The following is a 24,070-nucleotide window of genomic DNA, read 5'->3' as shown; positions in this document are numbered from 1 at the left end:
GGGTAGTGGGAACATGACACAACCTTGTATTCTGTCAACTAGATGCCAGTAGCAATTTGTTACCATTAATGCCCATTCAAATTACTACAAATACTGCTACATATCTTCTGGTATTTTATTTTTCTAAAGGCAAAACCACCAACTGCTAAGAATTGTGGTTCTAAGTGACTTCTGACTTTAAGATTCTCAATGACTCAGAAAGCAGGTTTGGGCTGACTGAACCTACAGACCTCCTACAGGGAAATGTCTTGTACAAAATGTGCCACCCTCTCTTTTGTGTTCTGGTCATTTTTTATTCAACCACTCCTAATTGAACTTCTAAACATTCAAGTGAGAGTTCAAGAATCTACTTCTGCCATTTTGTGTTTATCCCATCTCCTGAGATGCACCACTTTTCTTATTGTCTGCCTTTTAAATAACAAACAACTGTTGGTCCCCATCAGGATTTTCCCTTGGTCTAAAGCTAGACACAGCTCTGATGTACAAAGAAAGTAAGTGCACACACATCTCTCAAGCACTTCAAAACAGCTAAGTGGCTAGAACTGATTTCAGCTATTACCTGAGCAGCTGCTCCACTTTGTAGAGCTTGCCTTGTAGAGGAGAGGCAGGCTCAGGTGACAAGAACACAGGAAGCATAGCTGTTGCTGGTTCCATGGCTGTCCTTTTCTCACTGCTGTTACTCAAGAAATCTGAGAGCTAGCCTACAAGGTACTTAGTGAGGTGAATGACATCCCAGGGTGTCGACCCAAGGACATAGACAGATGTGCATATAAGGAGAGAAAACCACTGGGCAGGCCCTAAAATTCTCCATCTTTGCAGAAGATTTTTTAAAGTACTTTTCATTTTCTTTTTTAAAATTTTTTTTCATTTTTTTCTTTATTTAAACATCTTGATTACAAATATTATTGTGATTAGGTTTCAGTCATGTAAAAAAACACCCCCCCTTCACCAGTGTCATTTTCAATTTTTAAAACATCAAGAGAATCAGGATTGGCAAGTAGAAGTAGAGACAGTTCTTACATTAGTAGGACTCCTGATACATGTTGGTTTATATTTTTTAATATAATTTTTATTTTGATCGTTGTGGCTTACATATTGTTGACAATAATATTATAGGTACATATTTACATAAAATTAGGGGATTCCCATCACTGATTTGTCCTCCCTACACCTCCATGTTTGTCCTATCTCCCATATCCTCTTCCCTCACCCCCGGGGCTGCAAGAATATGTGGTCCCCTCTGTACCTAGCTTACTACTTAGTAGTCTTGGTCTTGGTGCCTCCCTTATTTCCCCCTCTAACTGGGAGGCAGGACTAGATAGTTCAAGTTATGTGGTTTTATTTGAAGAAGAGAAAAGTAATAAACTGGGGTAAAAGTCTAATATGCCGAAAATGGGCGGAATCCTTCTAGAGGCTCTCTTCATTGGTTTGAGAGATGAAAGAGAAAAAGAAGGTGAAACACCCCAACAGTACAAAAAGAAGTGTCAAATATCCAGTGAGCACTCCAGTGATAACTATAGGCACCACAAAAAAGCCATGGTCTTGAGTTAAAAAACATGGCAGAGCACATAAAGAAAAGAAAAGAAAAGAAAAGAAGAAAAAAAAATATATATATATAAATATAAATGGGGACAACAACTTCAATAACCACACCAAAACAAAGAAATCGACAAAAAGTAGATAGGTAAATAAAAATAAAAAATTAATAATAATAAATGAAAAATAATATATAAAAAATAAAAAATGTTTTGTGTTTTTTGTCTTTTTTTTCCCCTCCTGCACTGGCACAGTAAATATCGGGGTCATTCGAAAAGGAATTCACTTGGCCTAAGCGCTATGGGGTTTCTCCACCCGTGGAGTATATTGTCACGGGATTAACTATAGACTCCATTCAGGTTCACTTACTCTCCTGGTGGTGCTTTCGTGGTGTTTGGAAGATGATCCCAGACATAGAATTGACACAGTTCTTCACAACAGCTACAGGAAACAAATCCCATCCGGGACATCCTTAATACCGCTGGGCCACCAACAAGTGCCAGCTCTAATATGATATCCTGACAACAAGGAAAATGGGAACAACTTGACCTAAGAACAGGTTATCCTACCTCACCAGCTAATGATAAGACAAAATCAGAAGGCTTGTCACCCTTTGGTAGATCCAAAAGACAAGGTTGCGATTTACAGATTGACTGGCTGCTAGAACCATGACTGGACTGAATATATCTTGAGACAAAAAAAAAAAAAGCCCTAGTCTAGGGTTTGAACTACGACCCGCACAACAACCATGATCTCCAGTTCCAAAGGTCTGGCAGAGACAATTGCAACGGAATGGGGCTTCTGGAAACACAATGAAAGACGCTATCCTAGGTTCCATCCTAGGATCAGTGCAAAAACCAAGACCACCAACCACAGAAGATAGATTAAAATGACACTGAGGGAACAGAACTTCTAGAACCACAAAGAAAGACTTCATCATAAGTCCTACTCCTGGACCTGTGCAGATACTGAGATCTCTAGATACAGAGGTCTTATTTCATGTTGGTTTTCTTAATGGCTCTGGGAAACTTTGACACATGTATTTCTCATCTCAGTATCCCCAGAAACCAACTTAAAAACTAATTTGTTGGTTATATAGATGAATAGATGAGCCATCTAACTACATCTGATTAATTTCTTTAATCTCACTAGTCATCCATTTTTCCTTCAACTTCAATAGATTGGGAGGCACAGAAGATCATCAGTTTTCCTTGGCAAACTGGAAATCATGGTAATACAGGATTATTTCAGGAGCTTTCTAATGAAAAGCCCACCTTGCACCCAATTTGAGTGTTGTCCAGGCTCTCTTTGCCACTGTACTCAGGTTCCATTTTGAAGTATGTATATTAGGCCTCTTCTTGGACCAGCACAATGATAGTGGGCAGAATAAGTCACTTCCTTCACTCTGATATCTTGAATTTTCTTGGAGTCATAAAATCTGATAACTTATAAGACTATCTGTGGACTTCCCAATTGTCCCTCCAGATCTATTCCCCATCCTTTCCATTCTAGGCTATGAGGCTAACTTCATGCTGTATTTCAGTAGACCCCAGGATCCCTTGCTACTTGTCTGGTTCTACTAATAGAATATTTATTTATTCCAGTCACCATCATCAGTCACAGTTTAAAAAATACTTCTTGGATACATTATTTATAGGCTGCTAGGGTTTTTTTCTCCATAAATATTTTGTGCAAGATGCTTATAGCTGGTAATACTGAACAAAGGCCTAGGTCATGTTTTTAAGATATTCACATTCTTGTGTATTGGGACATATAAAGGTTAAATTTCCATTCTTAACTGAGACTGCAAAAAATAGTGTTTTTCTATCCTAAAATATTCAATATTTTCTATTCCTAAAAATACAGATAGTATTTTAGGGAGGGGGAATGCTTGGTAGGCATGTTATAAGGGACAAAAGAAGGCAAGTGAGGGAAAAAGGGAAGGAATCTCAATTTTTCCAAAGCTCTAATTATAAGTGAAGAGTTTAAATTCTTTTTGGAATATGAAGCAAAGAGCTCACAGAACTCTGTAAGCTTAGACTTGAGGCTTTTTCTAAGAAACACTCCTTGAAGTTGGGGAAAGTTCCCCCAAATTTTGAAGGTCAAAAGTCATTTATCTTTCCTCTAAATGAGAGTCTCAACTGTGGTACATGGGAAGACCAATGTTCTTTTTATAAAGAAAGCATCTGGGGAACACAGCCATCCATTCATGTACTGTATATGTCACATTCATTCCACTACACCAGAGTTGAGTTGTCAAGAGCTGCATAACTTTCCCTAATGAAAAGAGCTTCTCTTTGAAGGCCACTTCCAAAGTTGGCCTTTGATTGGTGTCTAGAAGCTTGGAGTTCAGAAGAGTTCTCAACGTTCCCACAGTGCCCATGGTGCTTTGACTGTTTACACATACACAAAAAAAGGTTTACATATGAATAATAGACCTGCTTTTCAACTGAAAGACAGGAATTTTGTTAAAAAGTTTTATTTAAAAATAGGCTGTCAGCAGGAAGGGGAGGACAGAAAGACAGTACACTGGGCAAGGTGCTTGCTTACATTGCATGAAGCTAAACCAGGCCATACAATATCACATATGGTCTCTTGAACCCCCCCACCCCCCGCAGAAGTGATTCCTTAGTAAAAACCCCTGAGAACTGCTGGGTGTGGTCCAAAGGCAACAACAAAAAAAGAGGCTACCTATGTGACCAACTCCCAGTAAGAACTTTGAATGCTGAGTCTCTCCCACACTTGCCTGATTGACAATGCTTATCTCAAATCCAAGCAGGTGAGCGCAGTCCTATGTAACTACTGGAAAGCTTGTACCTGGTTTCCCCTAGACTGGAAATTTGACCTGTATCTTTTCATTGTCATCAATGACCACCATGAGTACAATTCTTGCTGAATGATGCAAGTCCTATGAAATCATCAAACTCATAAGTGCCCTACAGTTATGTTGTTCCCTACATACCTATGATACCAAAAGGTATTTACCATTTGGTCCTTTGAGAAAACATTTTCTTGTTCCCCTTCTACACCATGTCAGTATGGATGCAAATTATATGTTGATATATCCCTGTGGGCAAGACTTCTGTGAATGCCTTGAAGGCAGGGACTAGCTAGGTCTTTGCTCTATATATAACTGTTGTAGTTTCTTATACAAAACATTTATGGAGATGAGATATTAGCAAACAGTAAATAATAGATCCAAGAGTTTTTCTTTACAAATTCTGGGTAATAAAATCTTTTTAAAACTCCAAATTGCATAGAGTCAGGCTACATTGTATCTCATAAAACTTTTTTTCTCATTTTGATTTTGCCTATAGACCAGATACTTTACAGGATCATTATATAATAGAGTATCTTCTTGTCTGTGGCAATCAAAATCAAAATCATTTGTAGACCACTGGGTTGTGATCTCTCTACCCGAGGTCAAAGAGAAGCTCCATTTGTACCTACCTCTGTCTACTGACACTTTTTCTCATTCTTCTCCTTGTTCCCCCAGAACGTGTACTACACAAGCAGTCAGCTGCTCCACGTGGGTCTCCTGAGCTCCACAGTCGATGATGATGACAACCGGTGCCTGGTGGACGTCAATAGTCGCCCGCGGCTCATCGAGTGCAGTTATGCCAAAGCCAAGAGAATGAAGCTTCACTGGAAGTTCTCTCAGGTGTTTATTCCAGGTCTCCAAAGAATATCAAGGCCTAGAAATTTCAGAGAGCCACCCAGGGGGTGAAATAGGCATTGGAGAGAGGGTAGGAGATACTAGCAGAAGTGGAGCCTTGACTCTAAGCCTTGGAGATTTACTAGAATCTAGTACATGCTGAGGGTTCAGTGCCTTCAGCTCACTGGCTCCAGATATGGGCTCTGAGGTAGTTATGGGAGAGTTGCTATTGTTTTTGGTTTCATAAATAGGGTCTGGATAGGGTGGATGATAGGAAGAAATGGTTGGTATCATTTGTCCAGAGTCATACAGAAAGGCTCAAATATACAACTTTGTCACACACACAAGGCTCAAATTTAGGCTTTGGATTTTCGCATTTTTCTACACAAGACCATTATCACAAGATGAAGGGGCCCTGTGAACAGTGTTTTCTGGTGTGGAAGGAGAGGATGGAAGATGATCCTGTCTGTTCCTACATGAGTGGTGAGAGTGAACTCTGAGCAGCAAGTGCAAATTGTTGGCATAGAAGTCAGAACAAATTGGAGAGTAGGAGTAAGAGGCCATAAGGGAGTAAGGGTTTTAGGATTCCAGGAAAGCACATCTTGGGGATATACCAGGGACCAAAGAGGAACACTTGTGGAGTGGGCAGAGGATGCAGATGGGAGTTCTAGCAGCCCTGACTGACTGATCCTGCAGAAAGTATGAAACTCAGTGAAAGAAATTGATGCCCAGTAATGAAGTCCTGCCTCTGCCCTTCCAGATCTGTTTGCCTCTGACATGTATTATAAATTGTAAAGGACTATCCCAACAGGAATGACTGCACTATACAGTATTTTCTTTGTACCAGACCTTCTACACACAAGCATGTGTCAGCTCTTTCACTCTTCAAACAAATCTATGTGATAGATACCATTACCTTAACTTTAGTCAAGGACATATAGACATGGATACATTAAGTAACATTTCCCAAGGATGCATAGTGTGTCTTTTGAGGGTGGGAACTTCAAAAAGATTTATAAGAGGACTTTTAGTTCTTAGCCAAGTGGGTCAGTGATTCAATGAGATATCCCATGGATGTGATGCTGTTTGGGCCCTGTTGTGTCCTAAGTGACCTTCCGATTTCCTCTCAGGACAGGGCTTGAAACTGAATCCTAAACATTTTGCATTGTCAATGAGTTGAGGAACAGCTGGGAATGTTCTAACTGGGGAGAAAGTTCAACTCATAATTACAAAGAAGATGGGAGAGAGCCTAGCCTTCCCTGGCATAGCCCTAGATATTATGACCCACCTAGGTCCATGATATTCTAGAGAACATCTCCCAGTTTTGTTCTTGAACTAGTCATCTCTCTAGCCCTGTAGAGACCTTGTTCTTCTGAAGAAATCCAAAGTCACCAGGAAAGCAAAACTTTATCTGTTTGTGGAGCCTTAAGCTTCCCTGTCCATCTTCAAGCTGCTCAAGGTTAGTAAAAACAGTAAATCCATCTGAGAGATGACAACTGAGATGAATTTCCCTGACAACCCATGTCCCAAAAATGGAGAACCAGAGTTCTAACATGCTGGCTTAATGGAAACAAGTTTAGTTGGATATCCCAGTACAATACACACACACACACAGACAAACACATGTGTGCACATTTTCTCACACTCATATACTATGGACTTACACACACAGAGACACAATCAGACATCCACCCACTCATTCACATACCCATCATCATCACACATATACTTGTACACATTTAGACACCCTAACATACACATAGACATAATCTGACATACACACACACATTTAATACAAATAGTCGCACACACCCAGACACAGTATCATATTCACACACATATTTCATTCACTCATACACAGAAACTCACTTTCATATGCACTGCTTAGTTTACAGCCTTCACAGCCTTCCCACATGCCTCAGGTCTTGGATTGGCTTCCTCCATTATCTGTCTCTAGATGCATTGGTATCTTGGCCAGCTTAAAGTCTATCACTGCATCCCTGACTGAGATAGAAAGGAGAAATTCCCCTTAAAATAAGTGTTCTCCTAGCTAAGACTCCAGAATAGATCTCCTTCCTTCCCTCATCTCAATGAATAGGTAGTTCATGGTACTCTTGTTTCTAGGGTCACAGTGGCTGAAAGACAGTCTGCTTGAGCATCACAGCCCAGAGGAACATAATCTCCTGCCACTTAGGCACATATCTAATTAAAATTCCCCAAACATGTTGGCAGTTACATTGTTGATACTGCTACCAAAGGGGAATCTTTGGAAATAATTTCTTTAAATTCCTAATTTATAAGCCTAGAGCATCTACCCTCACTTTGTCTTTAAAAATGAATATATGTGAAAATGTTGCTTAAAGAAAAATGATGGAAAATATCCAGCAATCTAGAATCTATTGTCACTCATTAGGTAGGACCCACTGATGACAAGGCCACAGGAAACTGGGAGATTCTAAAACACTTAAAGCTATATGCTTCAATTAATTTTTCTGGGAAATGTTTTAATCTTGGCAAATTACATGAGGATCTTACCAACTAGAATATTCTGGGGGCAAAAATTGGGCTGAAGGAGCTTGTATTGGTGCATTTTAAATTTCCCTTCCTTTCTCACACTCTGCATTATTTACTCCCCTAAGGGCCACATTTAAACTCTACAGGCGCTCACAGTGAATTAATTTCAAAATAATCTAGTGCATGTCTCCTAGTTTCTCCTACAAACATAGACATTTGCATATCTTAGTATCTAATACTATGATTTTTTTTTTCTGTTGAACAAATAAAATGCCTTTCCACTCACCCTGCAAGCTCTTCTGAATGCTATAGGCTGAATCGGTCTCTGTCAGCTTCTGACACTGAGAAACCAGATTTGATGAAAACATCTCTTGGCAACACTGATGTGCAGGGTTTTGATGAGTCATTTTCTGATAATGAATATTCTTTTCTTCAATCATTCACCAAACATTTATTGAGTATGGGTTTGAGTAGCAAAGATGCAGATAAGAATCAGATGTGGCCTATGTCCTAGAAGCTCATGGGCATGTACACACACAACAAAACTGTAAAACAGACCAGAGTGAGAGGTACATGTGCTGGAGGAACCTGAAATTATGGACTCTGTTTGCAGAACTTTGAGATTCCATGAGGTTTCGTGATCACTTTATCAGGATCTTAAAAATGGTAGGGCAGTTCTTAGGTGCAGAAAGGGAGAAATGACAAGTAAAGGTTCTGTCTGGGCAGAAGCATGAAAAGACAAAGCACACTAAGAAATAGAAACCTAGTTGTTGGTGTGACTGGAATTCTGAGTTTTCAGTTAGTGGGAGATTGGGGTGTAGAATAAAAAAGATCAAACATACAAGTCAGGTTGGCCAGATAATAGTGGTTATCAAAAGTCATGCTGAGAAGCCAAAGCTTCACTTTGAAACAAAGGAAGAAAATAGAAGAGGTTCTGAGCAGTGTATTTCTATTCTGGGGAATCTAAATCCAACAACAGAGACTGTTAGAGACTTTTAGCAATATACTGCCTCAAGAGGAAAGGAGTTGGAGTCACAAAATCAAATTAAGGTGCTATTTCATTGACTCCATGAGAAAAGCAACAGATCTGCTTGCTACAGGAGTACGGGCCAAACCGTTATTAGATGAGTTTCAGATATATTCCAATAGTTGGTAGTGATGAATTAAGTGGAGGATATTATTAATTTAGGAACACCTCAGCATCTAAGTTTGAAAAACATTTGATAAATGGCCATAGTTAATGGTCCTACTAAGAAAATTCACAAATGCAGGCAGTCAAAATTTCCTGTCTCTACACCTGAGAAAGCTTCAGGAACAGTAGAAGTCACTGACCACTGTTGTTTTGGTTGATTTTTCTAGCTAGTGACTCTCCGAAACTAATGATGTCTTTCTACTGTAATTATACATTCAGATGCATTCAGTATAGAATTTCAATCATCCTAGAGTTCTCTGTATGCTAGACTTAGGAAGTTCTGAGATCTATGTTAATGAAAGTAGCATTCATCCCATGATCTCTGGGTTGATGGAAGGAGATATGGGGTCATTGCAGAGAAGTACATTATGGCAAGGCTCCTGTTGTGCAGAACAATGGATACTTCTCAGTGGATACACACTTCTTCCCCTGCCATCCTCACTTTGAGTGTTATGCACATGCTGGGTTGTTGATGGGATTCTCGCCCTAGGAAAGTTCTTATGAAGTGTATCCAACTGCTTTAACATCTGTTTGGAAGCCTGGTTGAAGGAATAGCTCTGTTCAACCAGAAAGATCTGGGAACACCCTAGACTCTGATTTCCATTATTTGAAGGGCTGCTCTATACAAAGGAAAGTAGACTTGCTCTGACAGAAAATTCAGAGGGAATCAAGAACAACTTATGGAGCACCTTTCTCATAGTCTAGTTGCCCAGGTATGAGACTGGAGTTTCAGGGAACAAGTGGCTTGAGAGACTCAGTGAGCAGCCATCAAAAGCTATGTTGCTCTTCCTTAGCAGAGTTGGGCAGGGTGTTTGTAAGGAATTGCCAGTGCAAAAAGTCTGTAATGCTAAACCCTGAGAATGGCTATTCCCACATCAAAGTCTCTACAGGTATTTCTTAACAAAAGCAGTGCAAATTTGAAAATGATTTGAACTCCTTGTAATGCAGGTCATCTTTATCATGCTTTCTAGAATTTTAGATCTATTCTTTCACTCCCTGTATCTCCCTCCCAACAATCCAGTAGACTGAATGCAGGACTGTCTTCTCTGTTCAATCTTTCCAGCACCTAATAGAAAAGCCCAAGACAGAGGAGACAGTGTCATTGATGGAATGAAAATCCTTAAAAAGTTTCAAATATGAACTGAATGAGGTTTATGGGAGGCCCAAAGGTGAACACAATTTTACCTCCCATTTTACACAGCTCTTTGTATGCATGTATGTATCTATGCTGACCAAAAACAGTGACTTTATTATAGCATTTCAAGAATATTCCATGACCCTACTTCATTAGAACAATTTCTAGTTTCTAAAAAAAAAACTCAAATTAAAAAATTAAGAAGTGCTTTGAAGTGAAATTACTATCTCAGATGCATATACAGACTTTTGTTAAGTGAACACTCAGGGTGACAGGTTAACCATGTACTTCTGGTGGACTTGTGGGAGAGTTGTAAATCGCTTTATGTGTATGTCATATGGAGTGCAGGGCAAACTTGAATGGTTTTTAAACAAGGAGCTTTTCTGATGGCATTTTATGCTGTCTTCATCCTGGATGGAGTGTTTACCTCCACTAATTTTGAGGGATTGTTGGTGGAAAAACTGGCAAAATAAACTTGAAATATATGGATGCACCCATCAATGTTTTCCCCTAGAGAGTATCCCTGAACTCTCCTCCACACTCTGGGCAGCTTCAGCACATTTCCTTGATGGGGCAGCACTGCAAATCACCACAATTGTAGGTAAAGACAAGAGATTTTCAAGTGATTGTCCTGGCTCAGGACAGAGCACAGAGCCATGCCAACACCCAGAGACAAATAGCTCTGATTTATAGTGTCCAATTTGATAATTTGATGCAAGAAGAGTAACCCACTCAAAAAGGAACCAGAGCACATTTCCCAGGGAGCACCACTAATTTTGCCAAAGAATTTCCCAACATGCAAGGAGGAGGAGTCCTTGACTTTCTCCTGCTCCAATCCCCCAGCGCTGTCAGCAAGTCCAACTTTCAGAACCTTTTGTACTAAGAATAATAAAAGACTATAATCGGATATTTTATTATGGATCTGGAACAAAACAGCTTTTCAAATCCATGTCACATGAAGGATCAAGTGTAGAATTGTCCAGTGTTGAGGGACTGGCAAAGCTTTGTTTCAGCCCTGGATGTTTTCTTAGATATTTTTATTCTGTGGCTGTCAGCACTTCCCTCTTCCCCAACTCATCCCCCACAGATCAAGAGCCAAAACCATATGTAATGGTTCCTGATCCCTTAGACTCAGATTCAGGTGAGGCTTGAGTATTAATTATTAACAAACCCATTTAATGCTTCTGTGCCAGTGACTACTGGGATTTCTCTATGAATATGACTTAACCCTCATGGCAAGACTATCAGCAGCTTTCATTGTTTCAGTTACTTGATGAAGAAATTAAAGCACGAAGAAGTTCAATAATTTCTCCATACTCAAATATTAGCATTCTCCCATATCTTGAACTACCAAACAATGTTGTCTTATCTCTTAAAAACCAGTAAGTAGATGGTAGTTATAATGGGTATTCAGGATGAGAGTTTCCCTTCAAACCAGTGGCATGATTTGAATTGACAGGTCTCTGGCCATTCCAGTCATCTCTCTAGCTATCTTGCTAACTCCATAGGCCCCTTTGCCTTTCTCTATGCTCTTACCATTAGTTGCCTTTGGCCCAGTGAATCTTTCCCATAGTCTAGGCAGATTTCAATCCAGAGCAGGAGAATCCCTTTTAAGAAAGAACAACACAGGACCATAGAAATGGTGAGGTGAGTAGGATATTTGCCTTCCATGTAAACCTGGCATCCAGTATGGTCCCCTAAGCTCCAGTAGGAGTGATCTTCTACCACATGACCACAGAACCAGGAGTAATCCCTGAGCATCACCAGATATGCCCCTCACTCCGCAAAAAAAAAAAAAAAGAAAGAAAGAAAGAAAGAAAGACCAACATGAAAGAACCTATGAAATTAATGGCTGTTGAATGTTCACAAGACCAATTTATTCTTCAAAAAGACTTAATTCTTGGGGGTTCTTCAACTAACACTACTAACCCAGTTCTGTTTTGCAGTATTTGATCACTAATCATTAACTACTTAACCTAGAAACTTCAGAGGCCACCAAACTTATAGTCAAAGACTCCTTGGGCCACTTACTGATGAAAAATTAATTAGAATGGATAATAAAAGGGATATACTGCAGGTAGGTTGCAGAGAAGGCCTCAGAATGGAGGATTCAGCCCCCACATATCCTCTTCATGATCCCTAGCCTGCAAACATAAGACTTGCCTGTGCTTAGCCCAGAATTTCCTCCTACAGGAGAGGAGTGCAGGTGACAAGCTGGGTCCAGTCTTTTCCTGAGAAGGGATGACAGCTTTTCCTAAGTTCCCAAAGTGAGGCCCCCACACCAGTAGGCACAATAGCAGAATGAAGTAATTCCCTCCCTTTTCCCCCCACCCCCCCCATGGCAAAGTGACTGCTTTAGCATGAGGCCATGAGTTCAATTACCTGTAACCTGGGGTTAGCTCCTTGACACTTCAGGACCAAGGGCACAAAGACCTTGAAGCCTCACGCCTCATGGTGGTCCTAGGTCTTTTGAAATTGAAAAGACCAAAGCCCTGGTTCCAGGGCTACACAGGCAGGGAGAGCCAGAGACCAGACCAGGCTGGGAGCATCAGTGGTCTTCCCTCCTACCTCCTCTCATGCCCTTTCCCGTCACCTCTCCAGAGATGGAGAAGGAACTTATTTGGGGGCTGAAAGCTCAGCTCTAGGAATTATTATTAGCCTTCTTAATTCTATACATTCAGCTTTCGATTTTTTAAACGCTGTTTCCATATTTAATTTGGTTTCCATTCCAATTAAGCTCTCTGTGTGCTGCTGTGTCTCTCCTGCCAGGTTTAATTGCCCTTATTTAAATTCTTTAATTAAAAGTATTGTGTGTTTCCAGATCCTGTAGTTGTAAGTATTACACAAATAATTTAGATGACTAGTAAACCAGGCAGTGGAGTACTTCACAGAGCAGGCAAGAACAGCTAATGAGGAGCTCTGAATCAAGCCCCACCATTCCCCACAGCCCTGCACAACCCTCAGTCTGGCCTGGCTCTAAAGCTATTTACTGGATCTTGATATGAAAACAAGAGCCTGCTAACAGGTACTCTTGCTTTCTTTTTCCAAGATTCTCTGCTCAATAAGGCAGTCAGAATTATTGGTTAAGTAGTCAGTCTGACCCCGAATGACTACACCTTTTACCAGATTAAAAGCCAATCTTTTTGTTAGGTAGAGACCCCTAGCTACCTCACTGCTTTCCTTTCTGTTTACCTCCTACTCACTTCTGAATGCTGTTACTTGGGTATTAGGTCTCCATCATCTAAATTTTAGGGAGACATGAGCATATAGTTTGCAGTACAACTCTACATATTTTGGTGTTCAACCTTCTAACATGTCATAGAATGGATGGATGGATGGATGGATGGATGGATGGATGGATGGATGGATGGATGGGTGAATAGGTTGGTGGGTGGATGAATATGTAAATGGATGGATAGATATATAAATAATTTTTTTTCTTCCACCCCTAAAACATAATCTCCACAATGACTTTTCCTACATGTCATTAATGTGTTTCAGTATTCTGACACTGTGACTGAGACATTATAGATGCTCATTTTCCAGATAGATAGATAGGTATTTTGGAGGATGGATGGATGGATGGATGGATGGATGGATGGATGGATGAATAGGTTGGTGGATGGATAGATGTGAATGGAATGGATGGGTATGTAATTGGGTAGATAGGGTGGATGGGGAAGTAATACTTCTGCAGAAAACCCTCAAAGGGAATGGAGAAAACTGGTCCCCAATTATCTTCCTAAGGCTGGTTAATGAGACTTTCTCTATCCCAGGTTTTAGACACTACTTGCTTTCAACCTAGACTACCTTCAGAGAAACCTTCAGAGCCAGTTAAATAGCTATGTAAGCCTGATTACTTTTTCTGTGAGGAGTGGTGAAGAGAAAAAAAATATTGGTCTTCCAGCCAGGCTCTCCTACTTCCTAGCATCTGATATTGGGAAATCTTCTCAACTACTCTGAACCTCAATCTCACAATCTATAAAACTGAAGTGAATATCATCTTTACACCTCAGGGTTATGGGGATTGAGAATGGATATGTGAAACTTTGAAAAATGGTGCTAGGAACATGGGAAGTCAAATATTGGACGCTACTACCTCTATCTTGGAGCAGAGCTGTGAATAGAGGTTCAGATAGTTGCAACCCCAAGCTGATCCTAAGGGTGCCAATCCCCAGATTTGGGTTGAATAGAGGATGGGAAGGCTTCCTTGCAACTTTGGTGAATGGAAAGAGGCCAATAGCATCTTATTTAGAAAAATAGAGAGAGGCTTATTTAAGGTTTATTTATAGACAGAGGTTGAGGTCGGAGAAGGGAACATGAGGGAAATGTGTCTGTGCCTGTTGCTGATTCAAAGAGTGTCTGCCTCCTACCTTCTTTGTCCACCCCAGATGTATTCCAACTTGCCTCTCAGTGATTTTCTGAGCAAACCCTCCAGAATAGCATTGCCCCACTGTTTTAGAATATTCTTTTTTCCAAACCTCCTCAGAGGGAGCTCTCCTTTGTCTTTCTCACATACTAAGGTTGTTTCCTCTCTCCATTCCTGATCCTGGACTCACTCCATTTTATCCACATTCTTTCTGACTGCACACAGGCTGTTGGTGCCACAGTATCACCACACTTTCATCTCAGGGTGTGGAGAGTATGGTGGGGCCATTTGGAGCTAGGGAAATGTCATGTTTGCGTCTCTTAAGGAATACTTTACTTAGAGCTCTCTCTCTCTCTCTCTCTCTCTCTCTCTCTCTCTCTCTCTCTCTCTCTCTCTCTCTCTCTCTCTCTCTCTCTCTCTCTCTCTCTCTCTCTCTCCCCCTCCCTCCCTCCCAGTCAACTGGAGGAGAAGGAGGTAGGAGGTTCCAGCAGCGTCCTTTGTTTTGTCCTAGTTTGCTACGCAGTCCAAGCCTTGGCAGAGTGAGAGGGGGTGTTTGGTCTGACACCAATTTCCACCAATTCCTCATGCATCCACTTTTTCCAACACCCTGCCCTGATATTTCAAACATCTTAACTTGTTATTTTACAACTAATAAAGAGATTAATCCGCTAGCACAGGTACCAATGTTCAGGAAAGAAATTACCATCTAACCCTAGAGACCAGTGACCAGAAAAACAGAGTGGTTTGCCTGAGGCCACACAGCTGCAAGCAGAAAAGCTGAGTGTCTACTTTGATCACTCTCTTCTTCCAATCTAATAGCCTCAACTCCAGAATTAAACTGGTTTCATTTCCACCCTGTCTGTGCTCAGTCTCAACAAAGTGGGTAGGAAATACCTCATTCTGGTCTGCATGTTAAAGGGTCCTAAAAAGAAGCTGAAGGCCTCTTAATCTGCATTAATGATGGTGTACAGCTTGGGATGGGCATATTTGCTTAGAGGCTGCAAGATTTTACCCAGAGGCCAGAGAAATCTGGTTTAACTGAGTGATGGGCTGGTCTTGTGTGGAACTAGGATCTTGAGAGATGCCTTTTGGTTCCTAAGTCCAGCCTTAGATGGAAAGGATAGGAACCCTGGGTAGACCCAAGGTTCTGAAAATACAATTTCACACTATTTCCAGGGTGTGACTCCAGGAGCATGGTGAGGTTTTAAAATTCAAAATCCTTGACTGTATCAAAGGTGTCCTTGCTCTGAGATTAGTTTTGAGGGACAGAGAACTAGGAGAGGATGCCCGACTGGACAAAGCAGACAAAGCTGTTCCTACAGGAACCAGGCTAGAGAGGCAGGAGCTAATAAAAGGCAGGAGTCGTCCAAAGGTGGTTGGTTCGAATCCCGTTGTCCCATATGGTCCCCCGTGCCTGCCAGGAGCTATTTCTGAGCAGACAGCCAGGAGTAACCCCTGAGCACCACCGGGTGTGGCCCAAAAACCAAAAAAAAAAAAAAAAGGCAGGAGTCAAAGGGGGATCCTCTGCACTATTGGCGAGCATCCTTAAGATGAGGGTCTTAGTATATGGGAGGAGACTGCCTGAAGTAGGGGAAAGCCATTCACCTTGTAGATGAGATGCAGAGGGATATTTTGGGGTACTTCCAATGTGGAGACCCTATGTGTCTGCTTCTGTCCCAGGATTAACATCCTACCCTATTCAGTGTGCCATTTGCTCTATTTTCTCTCTGCCGTGGTGGTCTGTGAGTGGTTGCTCTCCTAGCGAGCTTCTGGAATTGAGGTATGGGGGCGGGGGAAATTGTTTTACTCACTTGAATGGTTCTGGAGAGGTTTGCAGCTGGCTGGGCTGCTACCCACACAGGGGGAACGAGGAATAGCCTCCCTCAAAACACACACACACACAAACACACACACACACACACACACACACACACACACACACACACACACACACGGAGGAGCATGTCCACATTCCTATCTCCACTCATTCTGCTGCTCACCCCTTGCCAGCTCCTCCCACTAGTCAAAGTTCCTTTGGAAAGAGCTGGGGATTTTTTTTTTTATTTAAACACCTTGATTACATACATGATTGTGTTTGGGTTTCAGTCATGTAAAGAGCTGGGGATTTTTAAAACTAAAGACCACAAAAACATACAAACATGCATATAAAAATAAATATTCCACTGCATGGTTTGAAACTAAATAATTGCCTATGTATCCATCACTTTGGTCAAATATAGGGCACTTCCAGTATCCCAGAAGACACTGTGTTACATCCAGGCTATCATTTTCCAAATTCTTTCTATTGACAGTTAACCCCCATACTAATTTTAACACTTCTATCTTATTTCACCTGTCTGGGAAGATGTTAGAAGTAGGTCATCTGTCATCTTGTTCTGGCTGCTTTGGCTAAAATATTAGTAAGACATATCCATGTCAGACTTTTAAGTGTCTCAACACATGAATACAGGCGAACTCCACTTAACCATGAGATGATTCTGAGAACATCATTAAGTGATTTTTTTCATTGTGAGCTTGACATAGAGTGCGATGACCCAAACTTAGATAGTGTGGCTGTGACACTGCCATCTTTGTTTTGCAGCCTGCATGCAGGCTCCATGGGCCAATCTGTGGTGTGGTCCATTCACATAACCCAAGAGTACACCACAGTAGCTTTTGTCAGGTTGTTTCTAGGTTGCAACTTTCACAGATGACACTTATGAAAGTACCAGGCATGCATGTATGGTGCAGTTGGTCCTGTTAAAGACCCAGGGTGCAGTTATCAGGCTCGGTATGTGTATTCAGCTGCCTCTTGCTAGCTATGTGGGAGAACTAAGTCTTGAAGTTTTGGGGAGATATCAAATGTCACCCTGGGGAGTGGATAGACTAGGAGTGAGTCCCTTCCAGGAAGGGACTACTACTTCTCCTCCTTCCCTCCTTTCCAGTGAGCCTGATTGCCCTGGGGGAACTGTGCAGTCTTGTGGGCAGGGGAACTCCCATTTCCTGCTGTGTGGCCTGTTCAGGCTATCTAACTGCAAGAACCTGGTCCATGACTTGGTCTTCTCATCACTCAGGCCAGCATTGTCTTACTACCTGTAAGAGCCAAGCTTTCACTGATCCTAAAGGCTTGGAAATTGATAAGAAATGGATAAAATGACATACATGGCATCCCATCATTAATAGAAGTGCAAACCGCAGTGTCAAAGATAAGAAATGGGATTCTCATTTAGAGAGGAAAGAAACAAGGAGAAGGGAGATTTGGGACATTGGGGATGGGAATGTTGCACTGGTGAAGGGAGGTGTTCTTTACATGACTGAAACCCAACCATAATCATGTTTGTAATCACGGTGTTTAAATAAAAGTATTAAGAAAATTATAAAGAAAAGAAAAGAAACAAGGACTCCTTAACTAGTGGGAGCTAGAAAGGGCAAGAGAAAATGAGGATCATGCCCACTGGATGGACTAGAGGCATGGAAGAGGATGCAAGGGCCAGACGAGAAGTGTAAAGGTATTTCTTACATAAATGGAGAAGGAATCAAAGTTTCAAACAAGTCTGTGGCTCAGTCTAGTAGGCTCAGTCTACTAGGGACGGACAGAAAAGCAGTTCAAGCATGGAGTGTAGTTTGTTCTTGATCTAGAAATCCTGAGGTCAGTGAGACATTAAACAAACCACAAGAAGTGTCAGATTTTTCACACAGGTGCCTAGTTATTGCTGAGATGGGGATCACAGGAAGAGGCATTTCTGGGGGAAATTGAGTTTATATTCAGTTGTCATTGAGTTACATTGAGTTACAAATGACTCACTTATAAAGACATGTCCCATCCCAAGCATTTCTGTCTGCTTAAGAGGCTAAAGCCCAGGGGAGCACATCTTTGGGGAAACTCAGAGGCTTACACAGTTTCTGTCAAAGTCAGCTATATAGTCAGCAGCCCCCACATCTTGAACACCTGCAAGGATATCATTAAAATCTTAAATTGGGGGATGGAATGCTCTCTTGAAGAGCAGAATATTGCTGCCTTTAAGAGACTTTGAGGCATAAAAAGGATGCATTGATACAGAACATTCCCAAACATCTGTAGTATAGGTAAATGAAGGTGTGAGGGTGGTGGAACAATTTATGTCCAGAGCCGAAGGAGTCTTATGGCTTTATAAATGCATAAAGAATTTGAGTTTGGGCTGAGGTCAGTACTTATGGTTCCAGAGGTCCAGTGTGGGACATGAACCCTAAAAGCAGGTGCTACTCTGGTGATGCTCAAATGCAGAGCCCAAAAAAGATTTTGTGGGGGGGGGGGGGGTTGAGCCACACAAAGCGGCACTCAGGAGTTACTTCTGGCTTTGCGCTTAGAAATCGCTCCTGTCAGGCACGGGGAACCATATGGGATGCCGGGATTTAAACCACCATTCGTCCTGAATCTACTGCTTTCAAGGCAAACGTCCTACTGCTGTGCTATCTCTTCGGCCCCCCAAAAGATTAGATTCTTCGAGCAGTGTCCTAGCCCATGGTTGTGAGGAACAAAAGCTCCTATAATTCCTTGTTCATAGGGTTACATGGAAAATGTTTATAATGGACAAATCATGGCAGACCCCAACTAACAGTTGGAAACAAGGTGCTAGTTTAAGATCAGTCTTCTGAAGGAGACCTACATATACACCAGAGGTAGAGCCCAAGACCTCATGAGAATTTAGGCCCAGCCCCACTTCCCCCCACTTGGGCACACAGTTAACCCCTTCCCTGCCAGCTGCTAGATCTGAGGTTCCCCATCCATCCCCAAGAGACCTCTCCTCCTGCTCACCCTACTCTCTTCTTCCACTTCTAGGGAGGCCCCATCCAGAACCTCAAGTCTAAGCGCTGTCTGGAGCTGCAGGAGAATAACGAGGCAGAGTTCGGCTTCCAGCTGGTGCTGCAGAAGTGCTCAGGCCAGCACTGGGGCCTCACCAACGTACTGAGGGGCTTAGCCTCCTGACCAGGACCTCCAGGACCTCTGCCTGTCCACCCCTCCCCCTCCTTTGCTACTGTGTAGCACCCTCTGCCACCTTGCCTGCTGTCTGTGTGGGGTTGTTGGGCGTCTGGGGAACCAGGTGAGTGGGTCCCCCTAAACAGAGCTTTTTATTTCCTATTGAATTTTCATGGCGTTTATAGAGATGCTGATTGGTGGGTGAGGGGATCATATCATAAACTATTTTGCAACTGTAAATAGGATCACATGGAAAATATTTATAATGGACAATAAAATACTGTTGATTAAGAAATGGAATTTGGTGGTTCTTTAAGGCAGAGCTGTGTTCTACTCTGTAGCCACAGATTTGTTCCCTACCCATATCCCATCCCATTTGAGGAAAGAGACCTTAGAATTCTTAAATGTCTACCAGCTGTGGGACCTTGGACAGTTCCTCTCTCTCTTTGACCCTCCTTCTTTCCCTCCCCCCACTTTACATCTCTTTTTATTTGGGTTACACCCAGTGGTGCTCAGGGGTTAATCCTGGCTCTGTGTTCTGGAATAACTCCTGGTGGGGGACCATATTGGATGCCAGGGATTGAACCTGGGTAAGCTGTGTGCAAGGCAAATGTACTGCTGTACTCTAGCCCTGTCAAGTTTCTTTGTTAAGAAGGGATGTAGACAGGGCCATGGCCCTCAGGGACAGCCTCCAGGAAGAAGGTTCCCCCTGACTCTCCACAGGCTCTCTCCCTGGAGCAGCTCTCAGCACAATTGGAGAATTTCAGGCTCTTCAGGAGGCACTGGAGACCCCACTGCTGGTCTTCTACAGGGTTCTAGTTGAGTGTTTTCTTTCCTGGTCTACAGAGGCCTTTTGGAAGCCCCATATACCACCCCTCCATTACCTTCTCCAACCCTCAGCAATAATGAATAGCAAGCAATAGGACTGATTCCAATTAACCTCCTTAAAGTCTCCAGAATGTCTATCTTTGGCCCTCCATCTCTAGACTGTCTTTTGGATTAGCAATTTACACTTAAAAATTTTATAGTCATGGATAAAAGACTATCCGAGATTTCGTCCTAGGATCTGTGCAAATACTAAGATCACTAATGAGAGAGGACTGATTTTGACAAACACAACTGAGCAGAACATTTCCTGACACCATAAAAAGACCTTGGGGTTTGACATGTCTGGAGCCTGTAGTTGTTCCCATGACATTAGCTTCAAGGATGGAGCAAACCTGTATGTCTTAGGTCAAGGGAATTACCTTTCTAATTTCCCCAATACTTACTAATCCTATGCAAAAGAAAACAAACATAAAAAAACACCAAAAAACCCACACACAAAACCTTGCCACACCAGCTCTCCTTCCTTTTTATTCTTCTTTCTTGCTGTTGTTTAGTTGTTGTTTATTGTTACCGTTGTGTTTTTTGTTGTTGCTGGTTTGGGTTTTTTTCCCTTTCTTCTTTTAAATTGATATTGATAGCTCCTAGATAGACTCCTCCCAGCTTTTTTTTTCCCCTTTTTTTCTCTTTTTTTTTCTCAACAAAACCACAGAACTTGAATCATCTTGTCCTGCCTCATAAATTGAGGGGAAATAAAAAGTGGATGGTACCAGGAGCAAGCAGTTGCATGAACATTGAGTGGAAATAAAAAATGATCAGACCTAAATACCAAACCCACAGTCAATGACAACAGAATCAAGATACCCAATCTATAACAAATTACATACAGAAGGGACCTGTTACACTAGCAGTCCAAGGGGCAAAGACAGGTTGGGAGTATTAGATGCATGCTGGGAACAGGGTCAAAGGGAGGACAACTCTGTGGTGGAAATGGCCCTAATTCACTGTCACTATGTACCTTAAATATAACTGAGAAATATTCACATTGGTCACCATATAAATTTTAAAAAATTTAAAAAAGTATAGTCATGGAGAAAACCTCTGATGCTCTACGACTCCAGGAAAGAGGGATCTCCAGTCTGGGAATTTTTGTATATAGACTAAATACCCCACCTAAGGTAGATTCATTCTGGAGCAGCTAGCAAGGACTCCTTGGGTCAATTTCATAATTCCCAAGGGTTCCTGGAGTTACACTATAAATCACGTAAGGGGACCTCAGACATTTTCCATGTAAATCCCCACTTAAGAAGTCAATACCAAAAAGAGCTTCCCAGGAAATTGTGGGCACTGTCATTCTCCAGAAGCTGCAGCACTGCCAGCCTCTTCTAGCACTTACTATGTCCATGCCTCTGTTCACTAGGATGAGCATCTTCCTAGAGATTGACCTCCTCACATATCTAAAATCAGTCTTTGTTCTTGTTTCACTCTGTACTTCCTCCTTTTCCTCTAGCATCTAAATTCCTTAGGATTCAGACATTAAAAAAAAGAAAGCATGCCTTTTGTTAAAAGATGGATGGAGCTTGAGATGATGATGTCACAGGAGAATGAGGAAGCAAAAGAATTACGGGATGGTTTCTCCCATATGAAATATATTTGTTTTTTAAAATGAAATGGCAAAAAAATAACAGAACTACCTTTTAGGTTATGTGAAGATAACTAACATTAAAACTTTCCAGGGGGAAAGAAGAGGGTGAAAGGAGTGGGTGAGGAGTTATTTTGTTAGTGGGTAACCTTATACACAGAGTATGAAGTTCTACTCCTGAATGTCTTTAGCATTATAAGTTGGTAATCACTGATTTTAAAAACAAATAGGAGATCATGAAAACACTAATTTCTGTCTTTAAAATTCCCTCTATATGCTTACCTCTCTACACTAGTCTGGTCTTCAAATCAATAGCATTGGCATCACTTGGGAACTTATCAGAAATGCAGTTCTTGAGTCCAACACTAGACTTCCTAAATCAGAAAAGCTCATCTGATGAGTAATTTGCCAGGTTCAAGACCTACTGCCCAGGACCCACCCCAGTCAGTTCTTATCCTGCCTCCATCCTCTACTTGCCAGGCCACAGTGAGAATACCATGGTACACACACACACACACACACACACACACACACACACACACCCCTCACTGTTCATATGAGTGTAGAGTGGGCCAGTGAGCTGTAGAGTCAGTCATTCCAAATGTAAGTCTCAGCTCTGCCCTTTATTTACTGACTTGATTTTGGTTAACTACTAGGTCTTATTGAGCTTCTGCAAGGCAAGTGTCTTACCTGCTGTAGTGTTTTATACCATCTCTCAGATCCTAGTTATCAATATTATTATTATTATTTTTGGCTGGGGTCCACACTTGACTGTGACCAGAGCTTACTCCTGACTCTGTACTCACGAATCATACCTGGTGGTACTTTGGAGACTGTATGGGGTCTAGGGATTGGATCTGTGGGAAAGTCTCATTGTGCTTCTGTTTTCTTCACTTTAAAAAAAGTAGGTGTAACTTCTTAGTAGAGTTTTGGAAATTAAGTGGTAATGTTTTTGTAAAACACTTAGAACAGTGATGGGTAGTCTATAAAGTCTAAGCCATTATTATTTTACCCATTGATATCCTGACACCTAGTCACTATTACCATTATTCACAGCTTTATACCTATCTATACCCATCCTGTTCCATGCTTGTCAACACTTGCAGCCTATTCACTTATGTCTACTCACCAGCAGCGGCCACTTGCCCTCATAACCTTCACTAGTTATTTGTATCTGTGTCCTCCTCTAAAGCACCTCTTCGACCATTCTATAACATCAACACTTGAGAAGCAAATTTAAGAATAACATCCTCTCTCATAAGCTAACCTGGGGAGAAATCTATACAGAAGTGTAGAGAAGTGCCCACCTTGGACATCATCATCTTATCATCTTCCAGAAATTCTCTGCTCAGTCCCTTATGGGTGAGGATCTTTGAGAGTAGCTGGAGGACCTGACCTCGAGGAGTGGTAAAAATATAACCAGCCCAGAGAGAAAGATAAGACTCCAGGGCCCTGTGTCTCCATAGAAGAGGTGCTTGGTGATTGTAAGGCAGAGGAGAGCAGAATAAAGGAGGAAGAAGAGCAAGAAAACCAATCTCACATCTCATTCAGGCAACCCCTATTTCCTGCTTTTCTTGCTGTTGCTGCAAGCTAATTAGTAACTGTTTGGGGCTCTCCTGAGTAAGATCATTATTTTTCTTAATTATTTGCACATCAAACAACATTACCTTGATTGGGCCTTTTTATCTCTGCCATAAGAGCCTGAGACATGCAGTTCTGCTACCTTGCCCACAACCCTATTCCACAGCTTAAGTCCTCACCCTGTCCCTGCCCGTGGTTCCATCTGTGTGGTAATGAAATAATGAGGATATTTCTCACTTCTCACTTCCCCCTGAAAGATGGACTTACCTCTTTTCACAAATTGTGGGTAGTAGTACTACTAATAAGTAGTCATATTTTGGCCATGCACTGAAGGTCAGTCAGATTCAACAGTCATATTTCTATCTGCTATATTTTTCTGGCAGCCTTTCTCTTGCCATAGACATATGTCTAGCCCATTGTATGTATATACCAGAAGTACTTCTACTTCTGCAGGATGAGCTCCTCAATCTAAGAGGCATTGGTCATCTTACTTTTCTAGAAAGCAAATAGGAAGCTAATCCTCAAATCCTCAATTTTCCCCACCAAGGATGTAGCTACATGGTCCACATTAATGCAACTATCCTGGCTTTCTTCATGTCCTCAATTTCTCTCCAAATTTGCCTCATCAACTCTTGATCTAGTCTCTAGGACTGCTTCTAGGAGA

At 41.6% G+C, this 24,070-nt stretch overlaps 1 protein-coding gene across 1 annotated transcript in view; it reads left to right on the top strand.

Moving 5' to 3' along the window:
* Positions 1–19,653, top strand: part of GALNT18 (polypeptide N-acetylgalactosaminyltransferase 18) — a 345,921-nt gene extending 326,268 nt beyond the window's left edge. The window contains exons 10-11 of the mRNA XM_049781017.1: positions 5,033–5,197; positions 19,221–19,653. Of these exons, the coding sequence (XP_049636974.1) occupies positions 5,033–5,197; positions 19,221–19,367 (312 nt within the window). The 3' untranslated portion in view covers positions 19,368–19,653. The remainder of the gene's footprint in view (positions 1–5,032; positions 5,198–19,220) is intronic.
* The last annotated feature ends 4,417 nt before the right edge of the window (positions 19,654–24,070 follow it).

The sequence above is a fragment of the Suncus etruscus genome, chromosome 9, assembly GCF_024139225.1.
Source record: "Suncus etruscus isolate mSunEtr1 chromosome 9, mSunEtr1.pri.cur, whole genome shotgun sequence".
Classification (NCBI taxonomy): Eukaryota; Metazoa; Chordata; class Mammalia; order Eulipotyphla; family Soricidae; genus Suncus; species Suncus etruscus.
This window is presented reverse-complemented; position numbering and strand designations above follow the sequence as displayed.